Here is a 21855-nt window from a genome sequence, read left to right as displayed (position 1 = left end):
TTATCTGCAAACTTTATCAGTGATTATTTTATGTTTTCTTCCAGGTTACCGATAAAAATGTTAAATAGCATAAGGCCAAGAAGCAATCCCCGAGGAATTCCACTGCAAACACACATGCCTGATGACAATTTCCCATTTACAGTTACATTTTGAGACCTATCAGTTAGCTAGTTTTTAATCCATTTAATGTGTGTCATGTTCATTTTATATTGTTCTAGTTTTTTAATCAAAATGTCATGTGGTACCAAGTCAAATGCCTTACAGAAGTCTAAGTATATTATGTCAACACTATTACTTTTACTACTATTACACTTACTAACTTGTAATCTTACCAAAAAAAGATTGCAAGTTAGCTTGATGGGATCTACTCTCCATAAACCCCTGTTGCCTTGCATGAATTATATTATCCTCCTTTAATTCTTTATTAATCAAGTCCTGTACAGAGGTGCTGGAACAATTTGTATAATGGGGGTGCTGAGAACCATTGAACCAAACTATAAACCCTGTATATGATGGAAACCACTTCAAGATAGGGGGTACTGCAGCACCCCCAGCATGTCTAGTTCAAGCACGTATGGTCCCATATCAGCTGCTCCATTATCTTGTCTCGGATCAATGTCAGGATGACAATTCTATAATTATCCAGTAGCTTCTGTTTAATATGCCTAAGAGATACTCATGACAGAGAAAGAATGTTATCATCACCATATATTCAGACTGTGTCATCTGTTTTTTCCCCATATACCGAACAGAGATATTTATTGAACTCCTCTGTCTCTTCTGCATTATTATTGATAATTCTACCATTTCCATCTACTAATGGACCAATACCATTGTCAGGATTCTTTTTGTATCTGATGTATTTTAAAAACTACTTGTTAGCTTTCACTCTGTTGGCCATAGATTTCTCCTTGTATCTCTTTGCTTCCCTTATCAATTCTCTTCAATTCCTATCTTCTGATTGATATTCATTCCTATCAACTTCTCCTTTCTTCCATTTGTTATATATAAACAACCTGGTTTAGAGGCAACAAGGAAGCAGATATACAAAATGTATATATATAGTGGCAGAGTTCTGACCTTGTCTCCATGGGTCCTGTGCTTCCAGGTGGTTTATGCTAGCCTCAGAGGTTCACTGCAACCCTCTATGTAGCCCTTTTCTCTCTAGGGCCAGGGTTACAGTCTACCGTTTCATCATAAGGTAGCAAGGAGGTTGGTGAGAGAATTCCCACAGTCTCTGTTGTCCCTATGGGCTTATTCAAGAACAGTTTAGCCTCCTGTCCTGACAGGTGCCTGTTTTCCCCTCCCAGGAGGTGCTTCTGTAGTGGCAGGTTGGGGAGAACCTGGGCCTACCCTCTACTCTGGGTTCCGGACCTAGTGGCAGCAGCTGTTGGCAGCCGACCTTTCATTGCAGAGCTGCTACACTTCCCCGGACCACTTCCCCACAGCTCTCCCACTTCTTTCTCTTAATGCCTTTTTCACCCTTACCTTAGTTCTCCCTTCCAGTGGCTTGAGGGTATCTTCATTACCCAGCCCTTCAGTCTCACTTCCTTTCCTCTGGCTCCCTTTTCCTTTCCCCGGCCTGACCGGAGTGAGCTCTTTTAAAGTATCAAAGGGGCCTTAATTAGAGTCAGGTGTTCACATTAGCTTAATGACCTCACCTGACTCTTCACAGGTTAATTAGAGTCAGATGTTCACATTAGCCTAACGGCCTCACCTGACTCTTTGCCGGGTAATTGGAGTCACGAGTCCACCCTAGCCTGGAGCAGCCCCCGCTCTGGTCAGCCAGGGAACAGAAAACTGCTTATCCAGAGGCCAGTATATCTGCCTTCTACGACTCTGCTGTACCCAGCTGGCCTGGGTCTATCACGATATATATTTAAATTTTGTATAGCTGCTTCCTTGTTGCCTCTAAACAGGTTGTTACTAGTATAGCCTTCTTCCTCGATAGTGGGATTTTGGCTTTTTGGGCATCTAGTAAGGTATTCTATAAAATGTATCAATTATATTTTTCCTCTGTCTCCAAAGCATATAAAATAGGAACTTGTGATACTAAAGGAATTTAGTCTTATAATGAGAGGATATAAAATACAAGACCTTTAAATTCCTTTACAACACCTGAAAAACTCTTTAAATAAATTTTCAGTAAAGTATGTGCCATAAGTTTTATTGGCATTTGTTAGGGCTGACCTACATATGACATTCACAGGGAATATGGCCCCTCAAATACATAGTGATGAATCATATTTCATCACATTGCCCTTTATATTTATTTATGAGGATGAATGGATAGAGAGACAATAAAAAATTAGATGGTATATTATGTTTATTGGTATGAATCTGGGATCACATGCACTACTCATGCTGTACAGAAGTGTGTGTATACAACCCCAAAACCAGGCAAGAAAGGGTTAAAGAGCAACTTTGGGTTCAGGCAGCCCCACCATGCCGGATCTGTGATGCATGCCAATCTTGGAGGAAGAGCTCAAAAAAGGGAGAAGCTCAGTTCATAAGGCCCCAGACTGCAGAGGTGGATAGACCTCTGACCCTACAGTGCCCCTTTCTGGGAGATGATAAAACCAAGCTACGCAGGACTGACTGTGAACACCGAGCAAAAATACAGACTGCAGGAGGATCCAGGTAGGACAGAGAAGCTGGAACCACTCCTTATTTCTGTTAATTTACTCTCTTCTCTTTTGGTGCCTTGAATACTGAGACTAGGGGCTGGATCCTAGGGCAGACTCTTGCTGAGCATGTGAACCCCTGGAGGAGAAGGTGGACACTTTGTAGGAAGTAGGCTAGGAAAGCAGCAAGAAGTCTGACCAGACAGAACTTAACCACTTGCCACAAAGGTCCCTGAGCTGGAACCCATGTTGGAGGGAGGGACTGGGTTCCCCTCCGGTCTCACTGGGAGGACTAGCCAGAAGACTCCAGACAGTAGAGGCCAGAAAGACTATTGGGTGAAAATCCTGGTTTACCCCAAAAGGAATTAGACAAAAGGTGACATGGCTGGAGGGCCGAGTCACAAATCAAAAAGGGACCATAGATGCTTCTGGTCAGCAGAACTACAGAGGATGAAACCTTGCAATGCCCTTTGTAGCCAGAAGGCAGCATACTGGCTAGTGAGTCTCTTCACCACAAGAAGCTACAAATAAGATATGCAGCATCTTCCAAAATGACTGCCAATAAAATTTGTCTCCACAGGACACCATCATATATTCTGTATGTGTCACATATTTTCCAGAAAAATTATCTTAGAAACTGGTGCTACTTTTTTCACCCCTCCTCTTATATTAGTCTAACTCAGGAAAGGAAACAATTTTAACAGACACACTTTAAAATCTCAACATTATTTAAAATATTTTTTCTTTTCGATAATAATAATGTTGTGATTTTAAGATCCAATATGTCAGTCGATCAGTGCTAAAACCAAGTGCTGTATGCCATCAGAAAGTGAGTTTCCTAGCTCGAGTCATATGTAGCACCTCTTTCTAGCCAGGAAGGTTACAATGGTTTCTATATTTGTTTATTTAGTAAGACAGGCAACTTAAAAATTCAATTCGCCCTTTCCCCACAAGAATTCTCCATGCTTATTATTCCTCCCATTTTCAAATATTTGGGGAAAAGATGAGCTTTGCAAGGTGTCCTGAATGTCACTAGATTCTTCTATATTGCTCCCATCACTATGGTTCACAAGTTTTTCTATATTTCTAGCCATGCTGGTTCACTTCAATACCAATGACAGAAACTATACAGAAACTTGAGTGCTGTTATCCAGATAACAGTGTAACTGCTTGTCCTACTCCTCATTCCACTGGTGGAGAGAGTGAAACAAAATGGTTAACAGAAAACCAAAGAAAAGATTCACCTTGAAAAATGCAGATAAATGATACAGTAGCCAGTACTCCTCTTGGAGCCACCAGGAAAATATAACCTATATTTTTCAAAAGGAGGCTGGATAGCCATCTGTCTTGGATAGTTTAGACACAACAATTCCTGCATCTTGGCAGGGGGTTAGATTATTTGACCCTTGCGGTCCCTTCTAATTCTATGAAGGATAAGTCATACTCCTTCTGTCTCAGCCAGAGTGCAAGGCACACTGCCTTCATGTAGCTAGTGAAGCATTCTGTAGTGTACAGTAAAACTTTTGTATTTTCCTTTCTCTCTGAAGAGTGCCCCAAATTCCTGTGCCAAAGGTCCCTAAGTGCACAAGTGAGAATCTCTGTTGAAGGCTTGCCTTTGGAGAACAGGCTTTCATAAAGTAATACAAAAAGAACTGGGCAAAAAAACCCAACAACTCAACACAGAAGAACGGGACCAACAATCTTCACCTAATGCTCAAATGAAATGTAACAACTTCAGTGGTCCACAAAAAGTTATTTTAGACCACATTAATTTCCTATTAGGTCCAGAGGAGGAAGTGCCAGAATATTAGAAAGAAGACTATTCTTGTGATATTTCAGGTTGAACAGGAAGCAGAAAATACTAGAAATCTGACAAATAAGCTTGTTCTAAGACCAATTGTTTTAAGCCCAATTTTACAGACCCAAGAGGTGAAAATATACAACACAGGTTTATATGTGAGCCAAACTACCAATGTTTTGAGGTTCACCCATCATTAGTTTAAAAAAAGATACTTAATTTACTGCACATACTCCCCAAATAGGGTTTGATTATTCTTACTGTTTATTTGTATAATATGTTCAACATAAGCTGTGTAGAGTCAGAATTAGCTCCAGTTTTTTTTTGAATTGTGTGAAACATTATAAAGAACAGTCATCCTTACAAGCCAGGAAAAGGAGCAAAGTGCAGAAGAGTATTACATGCAAATATTAAAGACTTGTTTCATGATAGACATAAACCAGAAGCTCTCCACAGAAGTTCTTAACCTTAAAATTTATTTTAAATACAATATCTCTGTTTCAGATTCTATTTCTCCCCTGCTACTTTGAAGATCCTATTAAAGTCAAAAGCACACAGAAAGAGGTATTTTACACAGTTTTAGGTGTTAGTATTTTTATCAGTTATAACAAAGGCCAATACAGAATCCTGCCTTAACTAGGCAACAAGATCCTGGTTGTAGGGGATGTTGAGCATCTTCATAGACGTGCTGATTAGAGCTGTACAGAGAAAAGTAATTCCATTTCACACAGAATTTGGATAATTTGAAATGTGTTTTCATTTCAATTTGACATAAAAACCAAATATTTTGAAAGACTTTGTGAAGTAGAATAAAGCCCTGGGTCTGGGGCAGTCCACCTGGTGGCTTCCCTGAAGCTATGAGCCTGGTAGCTAGGGAGCTAACTCCCAGGCCTACAAGCTCCCAGTTCCCCATTATCCTGCCTGTTGGCTTGAAGGGGAGCCAGAAGCCTGGGAGCCCCAGCTGTGCCAAGGGCCACAGAACTTTGGAGTTGTGGCTCTCAGGGTTTTCAGGCTTCCTGTAAGCCCACCACGCAGGCTGCCAAAGACCCAGGAGCCTGGAAACTTGGGTTCCCCAGCAGGTCACCAGATGTGCTGCTAAGGAGCTGGGCAGATGAGCTGGCAGGAAAGCAGGCAGATTTCTGATGGAGACTACCCCGGGTTCCATCCAAATGTTGCTGAAATCAAACTGTCTTCACAAAACATTTCTATTTCAATCAATCAGCATTCTCTGATGGGAAAAACATTCTGTCAGAGAATTTCTGACCAGCTTTAGTGCTGACACCCATAACGTCCAATGGGGGAGTTGGGAACGCTCAGGATTAAGGACGTACTGATTTTAACTACTTAGCTTAAATTGTATATATTTATTTATATTGTTACTGATTTTGGATGTAAGATGGTGACTTATATAGAATCTGCATAAATACATGTCATTTCACCTTTGATGATCAGTGACCTTGATCCTGCCACAGGAGTAACTGAAGGTGGGAGGTTGGTGGTTCCTGGTTTAAATATGCTGCAGAGTGTTCCTTTCCAGGTCATTATCTGTCTAGACAGATATGCCACACCAGGGTGATTGATGCTGATGTGAAATGAGAGTGCATTGGGATTACACTGAGATGCAAACTTAGTGTTATAAATTAGACTGTCTTCATTGTGGGACAGTTGGAAGCGTGAACTATGGACCTGATCCAGTGCCCACTCAAACCAGTGAGAGTCTTTCATTGATTTCGATGGGTGCTGGATCGGACTTTATATGAAAGCTAAGGGAAAAAAATCACTTATATATACATGAAGAATTGTCCAGTGGTTAAAATGCTACCCTGGGACTTGGGAGGCCCTGGTTCATTTCCCTGCTCTATTGCAGACTTCCTGAATGACCCTGAGCATGTCATTTATTCACTGTGCATCAGTTCCCCATCTGTAAAGTGGGAATAATGGCACTTCCCTATCTTACAGAAGTGTTGTGAGGATAAAAACATTAAAGACTTTGAATATTAGGGCAAAGGAGTCATATTAGTACCCTAGATAGAGATCAGTCATATGTTAATAAACTAGATTAATATATTTGAAATACCTTGTGCATCCCATTAATTGTCAGAGCAAAAACTGGGCTGTTTTTGTAGCATTTCAAATATATTAACTATATAACATAATGCCTCACCTTGGTTCATCTTTGGGGATGGAACCCATGATCTTTGTTACCTCTAAGGATGATGGTAGTAGTAGCCTCTTAGCCTCCAAGCGGGCCAGCCTCTGGTAGCATAACCACTTACCCAGCATATTACATACGCTCCAGTTAGGATCATCACACTGAGTGCTTGAAGTCTATTTCTGCTCAAGGGCTACATTCACAAGGAAACTTAGGCACCTAAAAAAAACACTGGGATTCACAAAGCCTAACTTTGGCACTTGTAGGCTCTCAATACAATGAACAGGGAGAGACAGGTGCCTTAGAATGGGATTCACAAAAGTCAGTACACTAGGCATCTTCTCATCTATGATAACCAATGAGAGATGCCAAGCTGAGAGGTAAGTGGTAAGCCCTGCCCCTCTCTCAGAAATAGGTGCCTAAGTCCAGGTTCCCTCTGATGGATCTGGCATAGTCTGACAGTCAGTCTCTCCAGCTGAAGTGTTCCACTGTGGTTAAAAAATTTCAAAAAGTAATTGGAGCAGGGGGACTGGATTCTCATGCTTGCTCTCTCTCTCGCCCAATGTTTAAGTTGCTCCACTGTGGATAAATAATGAAAGAATCGTTGGGTCAGAGAGAGAGAGAGTGCGTGCAAGCATGAAAATTACTCTGCTCTAACCAGTAGGCAGCATTCAACCGGGAGGTAAAAGATCCAGGATCCACTCCCTCTGCTCCAATTACTTCTGAAATTATTTATCCACAGTGGAACAACTTTAACAGGAGAGATGGAGAGAGCACTAAGTCAGAATATCCCATAGCCCAGTGGCTAGGGTGCCTACCACAGAGGTGGCAGATCCCTGTTCAAATCCCTTCTCCCCCTCAGGTGATGAGGGGAATTGAACCAGGAGTCTACCACATCCTACGTGAGCACACTAATCTTTGGGTTTTATGTGAGCTTCTCTGTAGGGGCCCAGTCCAGCAGACGAGGTCTGAACACACTCCACTGACAAGTTACGCAGAGAAACTCCTGTCTTCCCCCAGTCCTGGCATGGGGCTGCAGAGCATACGTGCAGAGGCAGAAACATAGGGAACTCTTAATGCAAAAATTTAGGTGTTAAGAGAGTTTAGGCACCAACAAGATTCAGGGGGAGCTGAGCAGGGGCTTTCGGAATCCCAGTGGGGCCTGATTCTGAGATTTGGGCATTTAAAGTGGCCCTGAAGAGCCTAAATCCCTTTTTGAATATAGCTCCAAGTCTTTATGCCAGTTTTATACCAATTGTATTATACAATTGGTATAAAGACATGGTCATGATGTAAATGATCCCTAGATTCAACCTAAATTAGAGTCTAGTGCCTCTACCTGAAAATCTCCAAGAAGAAAACAATTACAACTTAAAGCAGGGCAATTGCAGAAAATGTAAAACCAAATAAGTTTTGGGGTTGAATTTCAACAAATATCCAGAAGCATCCCACAAGGTCACAATTCTATTAGCTAAGGATGTGGAGAACAAAAACTTGGTCAGAGGTTAAACAGTATGTAGAGCAATTGACACAGAAATAGAAAAAAAATACCTTAACATAAATTGCAATAAACTTGGGGTATGTTTGTTCAAGTAAACAAAAGTGCCCTCTAAGGCACAAGCACCTAGTTGGCACATCAATTATAACAAACAACAATAGCAGTATTTCAGACATTTTAAATGACTGTGCAGAAATATTACAGACCAGATCCTTAGCTGGTCTAAACTGGCAAATTCCACTGAAGTCAACAGCTACATGAATTCACACCAGCTGAATATCTGACATACTCTGTCTCTCTCTCTCTGTATGTATGTAAATATATGACTTGAGTATAACCCAAAGGGACCACTCTTAGGGTGAGAAGATAGTTTAATTCCATTGTCATCCATGTCTAGTCCTTTCTGCTGATAATGCTAACAATTAGTGCCAGTTATGATAGTAGTCTTTACGATGTTAACACTTGTCCACTAGGAAATGAACTGAGACTCATTGCACTTATTTCATATAGGCCAAACTGCCACCAAATAAATAGTAATGACTTTTGGTCAGGGCAGAATTCAGACCAGTGACCTAGAGCTGAAAGTCTCTGTATCTCATTAATAATTCTCTGAACTACCCAATCTCTTACATCTATATATTTTACATCCATATAGATGCATAGCATGGAACACATATCATAAATAAATGGTTTTATACTCTCAAGTAATATCAAAGAGTGAAGTATTTTTAATATAACTATTTGATTTGATAACATACCAGCATCTTTTTGTTTTACTATGTAATTTACCAACATCATAACTTCTAAACTTGTCTGGCTTATGCCACCTGAAGAATTAGATATTTCAAAAAGGTACCTGGTACATCAGTGAAAGTCTCTCCAAGGACAGACATATGAAAAGGTAGGTCCATCTCTTTAAGTTTCAGCAATACTTTAAAGAAACTCTCAGGGTCTTTATCATGCTCCCTTGAAATAAACAAACAGAATTTACCTTGAATTAGATTATGTTTATTTGTAGAAAACTTTTTACCTTATCAGAGTAAGGTTTACCATAACCTCTGTTTTTGGTATTGGGGACCTCAGGCTCAGTCCCCTAAGCATGACTTCCTCCTCTGCTCACTCATCCTGCATGATGGCTTATGCCATATGGACTTTTATTTTCCTCAGCCTAGGATTCAAGAATACAAAACAGCCTTGTTAGAGTCTTAAGCCTTTTCCCTGGCCCATCTTTCTGAGACCTTGTGTTCACTCTTTAAATTAACAACTTAAATGGCATATAGATTTCAATATTTATTTCACCCAGCTATAAGCATATCTCTGCCACACTAACAGACAACACTGAGAGCACCCTCATTTTTTAGCCAGGGAGCATGTGTATTCAATGGGCAAGTTAATGATAGAAAGATAAGGGAGGGGTTATTTGATTAGTAAAAATCTACAGAATAATGTTTTCAATGGTGTCACGCTCTGTGGTGTGGTCGGGAATCGCTTTCTCCCCTCCTTGCAGCTCCAGGTCCTCTGGTTGGTGGACATTTTGATAATACAGTGTCATCAAAAATGGGTCAAATTGGGTATCATTTAAAAGCCCTTTCTCCCACAAACATAATGGTACCAAAGAATATAAACCTAAAACAATTATGTAGCCATTTGAGAAAAATGTTTAAAATCAACTTTTTAAAATTATACTTTAAACAGAGGCACGTCAAACATGAAGCCCTCACAAAATAAAACTGTGGCCATTGATTAACAGAACATGCTCAGAACATGTACTGATTAATTTTTTTAATGTTTCAGATTACTATACATGGGAGTGCTTCAAGTCGATTTGCCATTATCAGGAGGAAAGAAGTGGTTCAGTGGTATTGATTATCAGCTTTGTTTATAATGCCAAAAGAGGTCTAATGAGGTACTGCTTAAGATGTCAGCATCCAGCCTGAAATTAATGGAATACCTTTGTAAACAGTATGCACATAGTTACATAACATACATTACATAACATAATTAATACAATCGCCGTGATAGGTTGTACTAGGCCCAGAGGCTTCCTGCTGGAGGCCACAGGGTCTTACCACCTCCCATCCCAGAGAGGAGTAAAAGGCCTAGAGTGATAGTGGGGAAGTAGCCAATGAGGGAAGCTGCAGGGAGCAGCTAATCAGGGCCCAGCAGATTCACATAAAAGGAGTTGTAGGGCCAGAGTCAGTCAGTTTCTGCCTGGAAGTGGAGGAATGAGGACTGAGTTCCTGGCTAGCTCAAGGAGCAGTAGGACTACGGACAGATCAGTTACTGGTAGGGACAGGGGAAGCACGAAGGAGCTCCTGGCTGGCTGCTGGGACTGAGTAAGGACTGAGCCCAGGGAGGGCTGCAGGAAGACAATGTGTCCAGGGAGGAAGCACTGGGCGGTATGGCCCCATACTTGGGCTGGAACTGTTCAAAGCCTGAACCCAGGGAGGGCTACCGAGATAAAAACAGAGGGGTACTGGTAGTCTGTATTTAGCAGAAGGGATCTGGTTGCTTCCCATACAGACTGTATGTGAGACTCAGCTGGAGGGCTGAGTCATTGAAAACCGGCTTGAGAAACCACCGACAGAGGTCACCACAAACCAAGAGTGCAGGCACACGCACTCAACCAGGGCATGCTCGTGAGAGGTGGGTGCTACCCAATCCCAAAGAAATTTATTACAAAATCCTTGTTTTTACTTTGGTCTTGATCATTTTTAGACATTAACGATGAGCGAAGAATACCAGCTAGTAGCTGAATCTTTGGAGAATACCACCGTAGAGAACCTGGTTAAACATGTGGCTTGGTGACACCTTGCGTGCTACATGAACTGCACCCTAGACTGAATTTGGCAAGGTTGCAGAGGAAGTACATTGAGCACCAGGAAGAGTTGAAAATGCCAGGACAAGTGTTAGCTGTGGGAGAGTCTTTGCTCTCTTTATTTGAGTTGTCAGGAGTGCTAATTGGAATTTGCATCTGACAGGACTGGAAGACTTTGTGAAATTTGCTTTAGATATAACCAACTATTCTCCAATGGTTGCCTGGTAAATTGCTGAAATAAGAGGTGTACTGAAGTCTGCCCCTGACACATGGGAGGAATTTCAAGAAGGAAATTGGAGTGTTTAACGGTTGCTAATTCCCTGCTGCGCATTTGGTTCAGATGAAGCTCTAGAGCATGAAAACACAGCAAAGAAAGTTATTTTTGGGTTGGTGGGCATAACACGGAAGCCCAGTTTTTCCTGACAACCCAAGAACTCCATTGAATTTTGAACGAAATATTAAACACAGCTGGAATGACTTTCCCAGAAGTAATCAAGCACCATCAAGACTCATTAGATGCTGTTAAGTGCCAAGAAGAGGACATTTTTAAAGTGACAGAATGAGCTTACTTATACTGGCAACACATCTGAGTACAACAGACCAGAGTTCATTAATATCATGACAAAACAGGTTCAAGTGATGAGAGGTGGGTGGATACTTTGGTTCATGACCTGTTTGAAGTATTCAAAACCCAAAGCATTATCCAGAGATCAATCTAGGGTCTCCAATCAAGAACAGACTAAAGCTGTAAATGAATTAAAAGAAAATCAAAGTGACTATAGCAGAGATTATTACAAATATAACCACAGACAAGTCATTGTTTGCTCATCTCCTGGTTGTGACCAGATCTCTGCATGATGTTGAGCTACGTGAGACTTTGGGAAAGTATAAGTTCTTCGTAGTACAACAATCTGTGTTTGAATGCAATGGAACAAGGAATATATGTGCCAGGAAAAAGCAAACTAAAGCAAACTAATAAACATCTAGCATGGTCTTCCTAAGCCAACACCCAGTGACAATGTGACTGGTATCTTATGCCAGCTGAGTCCTTTCAATGTAGCAATCATAGAGGGCTGAGGATAGGTTCTCGACAAAGCAGAAACTTAACTTCTGCTGAGATTTGGCTGATTAGTTTCATTATGAAGCTACAGAGAATATACTGGATCAATGACATAATCAACCTCATATTTGACATGTATGTAGAAGAATCAATTAAAAATACTACCAGAAAGAAGAGACTCTATCTTATTTCACCTGTCCAATACAAAATCACTGACTCCACAAACATCTTCAATGTCACATTAAAGAAGCTACTATCTCATACTCAAATGAAGGATTAGTTAACTGCATGCTTTGCAGAGAAAACACTCTAGCATGCAAGGAATTGTTCAAAGAATTTCGTTGTTGCATTGTGTAACAAAGCTGATACCTTGCATTGTTCTGTGGAGTTTCTTCATAGTTCCCATGAGGAGACTGACACTAAAATTATCTTGCATGCTGTCAATGCCACAAAGAGAGGTGCTACTAAACTCTGGATTTTTATACAAGACGCAGATGTTTTAGTGCTCTCTGTGAGATGCTACCCAAGACTTCTGCAAGATTCTGTTTTTGTGCTTGCTGCTGGGGAATGGAATTGCTGTATATCCCTCAGAGATGTTTTCCTATCACTCACACCATTAAAACCACAGTACTGCCAGGTTTTCAGAACCTTTCAGGATGTTACACGACTGGAAGGCTGTCTGGAAAGACCAAATTAACTTACTGGAAGACTTTTGATTAAGCCTCCAAAGACTCTCCTTGCTCTGAAGATGCTTGGAATGGCTCAGACAGTCACTGACAAAATCATAAATGCATTAGATATGTTCATACACCAAGTTTATCATTTGACGACCATTATTATGCAGTTGCAAAGCTACCTTGGTGGATGTTTTCCAAGAAGCAGACAAACAAAGAAAAATTGTTACTGACAAGGTATGCATTTCTATCTGCTATCAAGAAGGCAAATAATCAAACAATGGAATGGACCCAGGAAAGATGTGGAGAAATTGGAGAGGGTCCAGAGAAGAGCAACAAGAATGATTAAAGGTCTTGAGAACATGACCTATGAAGGAAAGCTGAAGGAATTAGGTTTGTTTAATTTGGAAAAGAGAAGACTGAGAGGGGACATGATAGCAGTTTTCAGGTATCTAAAAGGGTGTCATCAGGAGGAGGGAGAAAACTTGTTCACCTTAGCCTCCAATGATAGAACAAGAAGCAATAGGCTTAAACTGCAGCAAGGGAGATTTAGGTTGGACATTAGGAAAAAGTTCCTAACTGTCAGGGTAGTTAAACACTGGAATAGATTGCCTAGGGAAGTTGTGGAATCTCCATCTCTGGAGATATTTAAGAGTAGGTTAGATAAATGTCTATTAGGGATGGTCTAGACAGTATTTGGTCCTGCCATGAGGGCAGGGGACTGGACTCTATGACCTCTTGAGGTACCTTCCAGTCCTAGAGTCTATGAGTCTATGAGGATGATCCAGTGCATCCAAAACTACCCTCCTCTGTCAGGCCTAGATGGGTGTTGGAGGATGGACGGATCACACTAGTTATGCATAAAATACCATACATTCCCGAACCAATCCTTCAGCTAATTAAATGCTTATGCGTAAAGAGAAGATGCTCACCGGCCTGCAAATGTTTGGCTAGCAGGCTGCCTTGTATGGAGATGTGCAAGTGCAGCACAAGAATCAGTGTGACAACGTATCTAGCAGTGGTGCCCTAGACAGAGACAACTCTGATAACGACTTTGGTGAATAAATGTCCTACGTGTCAAGGTAAACTTCTCTAGAATTACCAAAGAGGTTTTTTATGTAAACAATGCATCTGCGTTTGAAATATAATTTAAAAAAATGTTCATTTTTAAACATCTCTCTCAAATATATATCTACATAGTTGTTCTAGATTTTTGATGTTTGGCACCATTATGTTTGACGGAGAAAGGGCTTTTGAATGATACCCAACTTGACCCATTTCTGACAACACTGTATTTTCAAACTTTCCACCAGCTGGAGGACCTAGAGATGGGAGCCAGTGAGTCCTCACTGCCCACACCACAGAAGGTGACACCATTGAAAGTATTATTCTGTAGATTTTTATGAATAAAATGACAACTCCCTTACCTTTCTATCACTAACTTGCCAATGAATGAGATATGCTCCTAGGATATTTACACTGTCCCTGGCAATAGGCAAAAAAAAAGTTTTTGCAGAAGCAATATGTTAGTCAAATACATTTGCTAAAAAATTCCCAAATGGAATTTTGTGACTAGCTATTTTAAGAATATAAAGCTTATGATTCTTTTAGTGCAATGAATACAGAAGAAAGAACACATCTGATGTGATGGTCTTTTTGCACCATCAGGCCTTTAAGTAACTATGTGTGTGTGTGGTGAGGGAGGGGTGCTAAAGTTACTTTAGTAATGAATAAGAAATAATCTCTAATTTCATCTGAAGATAACTAAAGATTTGGAATCATTTTTTTTTCTGCAGTCAAGGTCTTAAAAACACTGGATTGGTTATTTTAAAAGAAGGACTAGCATCTACCTTTCATCTTCTTTATTATGACAGCATAGGAGGTTATAAAGACATCATAAATGAATAAAAATATCCATAATTTGGTAAATTACATTAAAAATTGAAGAAGTTATTTTCTCTATTTTAAGGTGTGATTATTATATTTCTTGCATTTAATTACTCTGCTTTAAATTATTATACTTTGGACAGATGTGGACCAGATGTCTTTAAAATATTTTGTTTTATTATTTAAAAACTTCAACTCTTTTCCTTCTTGTGTTACAAGAAAATCGACAGTTCAGAAGTAGTGGTGTATTTCCTCCACGAACTAATTGTGTAAAATGAATCTGTAGGTTTATCACATAGATATATGAAACATTAATAATTATATCATTCAGGAAATCTCAAGCTAAATGACATCTGCAGTTCTACATGTGTTAATTTCTAATTCAGTCAATATTTTTGGTTTACTAATTTAAAACAAATGTATCTTTTAATTAATGTTTAAAACAGTACTTTACTAGGCTTAAAATCTTCAGAAATTTTGAGGTCTTAGAAAATTAGATTAACCTCCCTTCCCCAATAATTACTTTAAGAAGTTGTATATCCCCCAGCTTTGTTTTGTTCCCAATAATAAAGTGGAATGCAACAGCATAAGCCTGGTAATTTGTTTCACATCTGTGGACCAGGAGTTTTCATGATGATGGTTCCAATAAACTAAAGTGGATGAGAATACTGACTCAGAGAAAATTCAACAAGTTTTTAAATTACAAAGACCCAGGACTGAAATACCAACAAGCTGCTTGTATCCATATAAATAAAATAATTATCCATTTCTGGAAGGATAGCTGATGTGCAAGAATGTATTTCTAGTGCTCTAATTCTCTTCAAAATGTCCAGCTGAAATGAATAGAACCATTAATTTCTTTATAATTAAGCAAGTAGGCATCTAAGTGGCCATATATTTTAAGAAGAGCTGGAAAATAGCAACACAAAGTGAGGAGTCAGACTTGTCAGGAGTAAAAGTGGTAGTGATAAAGCTTGTAAGGAAGATAATTGGTGTTAGGATAACTCTTAAGGTCATGAATATTCACTGATGGCCTCAATCTCCCCCTGAGGCAGCAAACAGTTACAGGTGTTTAGTACCTGATACTATTGTTAGTAGAATATGTGATCTACATAATGTGTGCCTATGGCTGAGAGATGCTGAGCAAGTACCAGTCAGTTGAAGTCAATAGGACCTCTTAGATTGAGGCTCGGAATATGTAGCCAAGTGTCATGTGTCCACACATACTTCAGAGCATGATCTAGATCCTCTAAAGCAAAGGTCTCTCCCCACCTGCACAGAAATAGGAGAGCCAGCTGCCTTCTGCACCACCTTCCATTCCCAGGGATGGGGGTATTCCCCCTCTCTGTGGTATCCAGCAGCCACAAATGGGGACAATCAAGCAGGAGGGATGGGGCCATGAAGCATGCCCTACACAGACCTATAGCAAAGACTATGCAATCCCAAGATGTGCTGAGCCCATCCATAATCGAAAATGCCTCTTTCCTTTGGAGGTGGGAAGAGGTCCCAGAGGCAATCACTTGTGAGGGACAGTGTTTGAGTCAGACTGTGTAGGAGCTGGCAGGTTAACAAGGTGCCCTACAGCTTGTGGGGAGGCACATGGCCATTTCACAGATGGCAGTACATGTCTAATGAATCCTAGGCATCTACATCAGTTTTGAGCTTGATGGCAATTGGAGAGATTAAAGAGAATTGGGTGAGGAAGGGGAGACAAATTCTGCACTCACCAAAATAGAAGAAATGCTATGAGGGGAATTCTTTTATTTTTCTTGCCCACAGAAACCCTTCCTATGGGTTTTCCCATGTGAGCATGTGATCCGCCTTCCACATTTTCCCTACAAAATATTTAGTTCTTCTCTATTTTCCTGACATAAAGATAGTAATAATGTATCTAGATTTTAATGAGGAATTTCATGTATCTTTTAGTTTTCTAATTTGGGGGTTTATGTTGTTTCAGTATTCTGGGTCCTGTGACTTTTATAGGCACAACACCATTATCATTTTATTTTTAGCTATTTAGTTATGGCTTGTAAAATGCTTGAGGCATGGGGATCTATAAATTAAAATGTATTCTTGTATATTATTGTAAGTAATAATGGTACACCAAAGAGGAAAGTGATGTATTTCTCAGTTGACATGGGGAAATCATATACAATCCAGTCTCCCTTACTCAGCAACAACTGCTAAACACACCAGATTGTAACAGCAGTGATTGTGGAAAAAGATGAACACAATATGGAATGTCTGTTCTGTAAAGATCTGCTCAAAATGACATGCACTTTTGGCTGCATCTGTTGCATTTTTGAGTTTTGTTAAGCATTATCAATTATATATATTCCATTTTCTTAAGGGCAGTTGCAAAACTGTGTAAAAAGCTTGATATAACTATGCAAACTTTTTCACTATGTTTGGGAAAACTTAAGCTAATATGAAAGTCTATGATCCATTTTCCTTGATTCTCACATATTTAAAATGATCTTGTATTCATTTTTGCTTGACTGAATGCTTGTAATTATTCACTTGGTAAAAAGGAAACAAACTTGATATGAACATATTCTAAAATTGGATATGAGAGCATGAAAGGTGCTGGAATGACAGCCTTTTGGCTACATAACAGCTATAGCATGGACAAAGGTAACACATACTTCTCCATTCTGCCCTGGTAATATGCTTTAACCCTGAGCTGGAGGCAGTGAACCTCCATATCCACATATGTACTTAGCAGAGTTCTTGTTAGTGTTACCTTATAAACCTCTCTAGAAATGGCTAAAGAGAAGTATGGTCTAGCAGTTTGACCACAGGACCGGGAGTCAGGAATTCCTGAACTTTGACGCTGATTTCCTCTGTGAACTTGGACAAGAAATTTAAAACTAGATTCTGATTTCAGTCAATGGGAAATTGACCTTTGTGACCAGGATTCAGCCTCCAATTTCTTCACTTTAGTTTTTCCATTTGTAAAATGGTGATAGTACTGTTTACTTGTCCACCACACAAGAGTGCTATCTGGACTGATTAATCAATGGTTCAGATTCTACTGGCTAGCCAAACTGTGTTGGCACAGGACCCAACAGGGAAAGAGGGGACAAAGTGGCTTCACATCACCTTTATGCTCCTTTGATTTAGGGGCCAGCCAAAACTTCTCTTTGTACTGGCTGTGAGTGGTCCTCACAAGACTATTCTGTTATCCAAGGATTGACTGAATTTAGCAGTATTCCCGTTTCCTATGCTGGGAGTGGCAGGAAGTTTAGGTGTAGAGCCAGCAAAGTTTGGGAGCCACCTGGGAATCCCCAATGGCAGAGTACTCAATCAAAAATCAATGATTATTTGGTTTGCTGGCAGTTAAAAAAAAAATCTTTTCGCTCTGGCTGAACCAAAACACATTTTTCAGAATTTTTGGTAAACTGAAAAAGTCAGAAAAATTTTGTGTCTGGTCAATTGAAACATTTCATTTGTTTGAAATAAACTGCTTGGTTTGGGGGCATTTTTAATCTTTTTAAGAAAAGCAACAGAAATGAAGGGCTATATTCACAAAATAGAGGAGGAGGAGGAGGTGAGTATCCCCTCTCCCAGAGGAGTGCTCTAACCACCAGGCTTTAGACCCATTCTCACTTGCTCTGGCCCAATGACTATTCAAGTATTTTATACAAAGTGGAACAGCTTCAACAAGAGAAAGACTGAAAAAGGCCCATCCCGGCATACACTATAGCATGGTGGTGAGGGCACTCACCTGAGAGGAGGGATACCTGGGTTCAAGTCTCTGCTCCAGTGCCAGGGTCTCCCACATCCCAGGTGAATGCCCTAACCACTCGACTACGTGGTGTAAGGGGGACACCACCACAGTTTTGTCTTCTTCTGTTTGGTGAATGGCACACTAAGGTTATTACACACCTAAATCCCCTTCTGAATCCAGCCTGAAAAATCAAAACATTTTTGAAATTTTTTCTTTGTTTCAACTGAAATAATGTGCTGTAATTGACACAAATTCTTGAAATGTTTCAGTCACCCGAATCTGCATTTTTTGTTGAAAACAAGTTGAAAAATTTCATCGGGCTCTACCCCCAGACTGCCTGGTTAAGTTGGCTTTCCATCTGCTTTCCACTGCTGGAGTGGTGCAAAAGAGGTAAAATGGAGGGGCAGATCTTCCTCTTGTAAATCATCTGACTGTGCAGATACATATCTTGTATTTGGGTTTAGTTTCAATAAGAGATCATGTAAGAGTCTAAGGTACAGTCAAATACATATGTCGATGTACCTGAAATTGATCATATCTTGTCTCAGTTATTTGCATGAGAAAGAGACATCATTAAAAATGGTAAGAGACATAAAACAGATAGAACTTGCTCAGAAGAGCAAGATACGTGCTTTCTCTTTTTAAAAATCATCTATGTTTAAAAACAATAGTTATATGAATTAAAATGATGCAATAAAATAAACCCGGGAATCTGGCAGGGGAAAAATTTCTCAAATTTCACTATGTATCATAGGGTATGTACCCTTTGTAATACAACGTCACTTAATACAGTCACTTAATACAGGCCCTGTCATAACAATCTCTCAAGGTACTGTGCATTTTGGAAGGGGCATGAGCTAAGCTAAGAGCAATACTAAAAGGGTCAGTCTTAACCTGAAAACATTTAAAAAGGGTGATTTCCCATGTCTCAGTGGTAGAGAATTCAAAAGAGCAGGGGCACGTCATAAAACTTTACACTCACATAATGCCTTAAATCCAGGAAATTCAAAGCACTTTCCAAACAATAATGAGCAAAGCATAAAAAACTGTCCAGTGAGGTAAGGAAGCATTATCATATCACTGAGAGATTCAGTGTATTAGTAAACTGGGAGCTCACATGTGTTTCTAGCTACTTTTTAGTCATAGACAGGAAACAGCTGATGCACTGAATTTTGGTCCATGGAAGTATCATTCATTATTTACAAAGCTGTGAGCAGCACTTAGAGATAAAAAGCAAGTCACTGTCCCAAGGAATTTACATTCTATGTCAGACATAACAAAGAGAGAACTGGAATCAGAGCAGAGGGTGGTCTGAGAAGCATAAGCCAGCAGGGCAAAGAGGTTGGAAAGACAGATGTGAGGCTGATTGGAAGGGGACAGATCAGTGGTAGTGTCATAGTATAATTCCCCACTCTGAACCTTAGCGTCCAAAAGATGGGGTACCAGCATGAATTCCTCTAAGCTCAATTACCAGCTTAGAACCTGTAGCGCTGCCACCAACCAGGAATTCCAGTGCCTGGTGCACTCTGGTCCCCCCAAAACCTTGCCCAGGGACCCCCAAGACCCAGACCCTCTGGATCTTAACACAAGGAAAGTAAACTCTTTCCCTCACCATTGCCTCTCCCAGGCTTCCCCTGGAAGATCACTGTGATTCAAGCTCCTTGAATCTAACACAGAGAGGAAAATCCACCTTCCCCTCTCCTTCTCTCTTCTCCTCCCAGATTCTCCCTGAGAGAGACAGTAATCCTAACACAGAGAAAAATTAGCCTCTCTCTCCTCCTTCCCTCCTTTCTCCCCACCAATTCCCTGGTGAATCCAGACCCCGTCCCCTGGGGGTCTCACCAGAATAAAAAAACAATCAGGTTCTTAAACAAGAAAAGCTTTTAATTAAAGAAAGAAAAACAGTAAAAATTATCTTTGTAAATTTAAGATGGAATATGTTACAGGGTCTTTCAGCTATAGACACTGGGAATACCCTCCCAGCCTAAGTATTCAAGTACAAATTAAAATCCTTTCAGCAAAATATAAATTTGAACTCCTTCCAGCCAAATACACATTTGAACTCCTCCCAGCCAAATACATATTTGCAAATAAAGAAAACAACCATAACCCTAACTCGCTTTATCTACCTAGGACTTACTATTCTGACCTTATAAGAGCCTGTATCGGAGAGATTGAAGAGAAACCTGGTTGCACGTCTGGTTCCTCTGAGCCCCCAGAGTGAACAACCACCAAACACTAACAGCACACACAAAAACTTCCCTCCTTCAACATTTGAAAGTATCCTGCCCCCTGATTGGTCCTCTGGTCAGGTGACAGCAGGCTCACTGATCTTGTTAACCCTTTACAGGCAAAAGAGATATAAAGTACTTCTGTTCTATTAACTCTTACTTATCTGTTTATGACAGGTAGAGAGACAGATTTGGAAGTCACCAGGACAGTGGTGGTAATTAAAGTGGAGGTTGCCAAGAACACAGACCTCCGAGGGACACTGTTGTAGTGGGGTGAAGAAGAAATCACCAAATAAGACACTGGAAAAACAGCCAGGAAAGTATGAGAACCTGTTGAACAAAGTATTGTAAGAACTGAGGGAATAAAAACAAGAATGCAATGTTGAGAAGGATGGAACAACTGACAGTGCTGTATGCACTGATGGAGAAGGATGCCTGACTAGAGGTAGGTCACCTGTGACCTTAGTGACAGCAGTCACAGTGGACTGGAAGAGGCAGAAGCCTCATTGCAGAGGATCCATTTATTGGTAGGAAAGTCAAATAGTGAGCATAGACAGCAAGCTCAATGAGGTTGGCAGCAAATGGGAGAAGCAAGAGGGCTTGAAGGTGGGTTTATTCATGATAGGTAAAACAGCATCATTTCTGAAAACAAAGGGGACAGAACCAAAAGAAAGGTATAGACTGAGGAAAAATAAGGGTGTGAGAGGGATGGAGAGCGATCAGAAGCCTGAAAGAGATGAGTACAGTCGTCAAATTGGAAATAAAAAGTAGATGGGACACTTAAGATTCAAGGGTGGGAGTGGAGGATGAAGGAAGGGAAAAGAGAACTGTTACATTGTATCCACATTTTCTTGGCAAGATCACGGGCTGAGAGGGGGATAAGAGGAAGTGTTGGAGAAGATCTGAGAAAGGTATTAAAAGTAGAGAAAAAGTGACATTATGGGATAGGAATCAACGAAGGAGAAAAAATAAAGCTGTTTGGCAAGGAAGAGTTGAATGAAGAGAGAATAAATCTACAGTGGAGAAAGTTAGCCTGGTCCTTGGATTTTTCCTCAAGGTAATGTAGACTTTTCTCCAAAGGCACTCAGCAGTAAGGGAAGAGAAGCCAGAAAACAGTTGAGAGGGGTAAGTGAGGGTTGTGGCTTAGTGGGAAGGACAGTGTGCTGAAGGATGGGGAACAAAAGAATCAATGTTGGAAGAGACAGTACAGTTGATGATAGAAACTACAGAATCAGTGGAAATACAGGGCATTAGTGAGGGAAGAAGAGGCTCAAAACCATGGAGAAGTAAAATATGTTGATAAGAAACTAAAAAGAAACTGGTACTAAAGCAGTAGCAAGGCAGTCAGCAAAAGAACGTAGCAATTATTGAGTCTGCTGATGA

General features: G+C 40.3%; 1 protein-coding gene across 1 annotated transcript in view; it reads right to left on the bottom strand.

Annotated features, from left to right (window-relative positions):
• Nucleotides 1-21855, bottom strand: part of GTDC1 (glycosyltransferase like domain containing 1) — a 288981-nt gene that overhangs the window by 18198 nt on the left and 248928 nt on the right. The window contains 1 exon segment of the mRNA XM_050969376.1: nucleotides 8929-9038. Within this exon segment, the coding sequence (XP_050825333.1) occupies nucleotides 8929-9038 (110 nt within the window).

Source organism: Gopherus flavomarginatus, chromosome 10 (genome assembly GCF_025201925.1).
Source record: "Gopherus flavomarginatus isolate rGopFla2 chromosome 10, rGopFla2.mat.asm, whole genome shotgun sequence".
Taxonomy (NCBI): domain Eukaryota; kingdom Metazoa; phylum Chordata; order Testudines; family Testudinidae; genus Gopherus; species Gopherus flavomarginatus.
The sequence above is the reverse complement of the archived record's forward strand: the minus strand, read 5'-3'. Positions and strand labels throughout refer to the sequence as shown.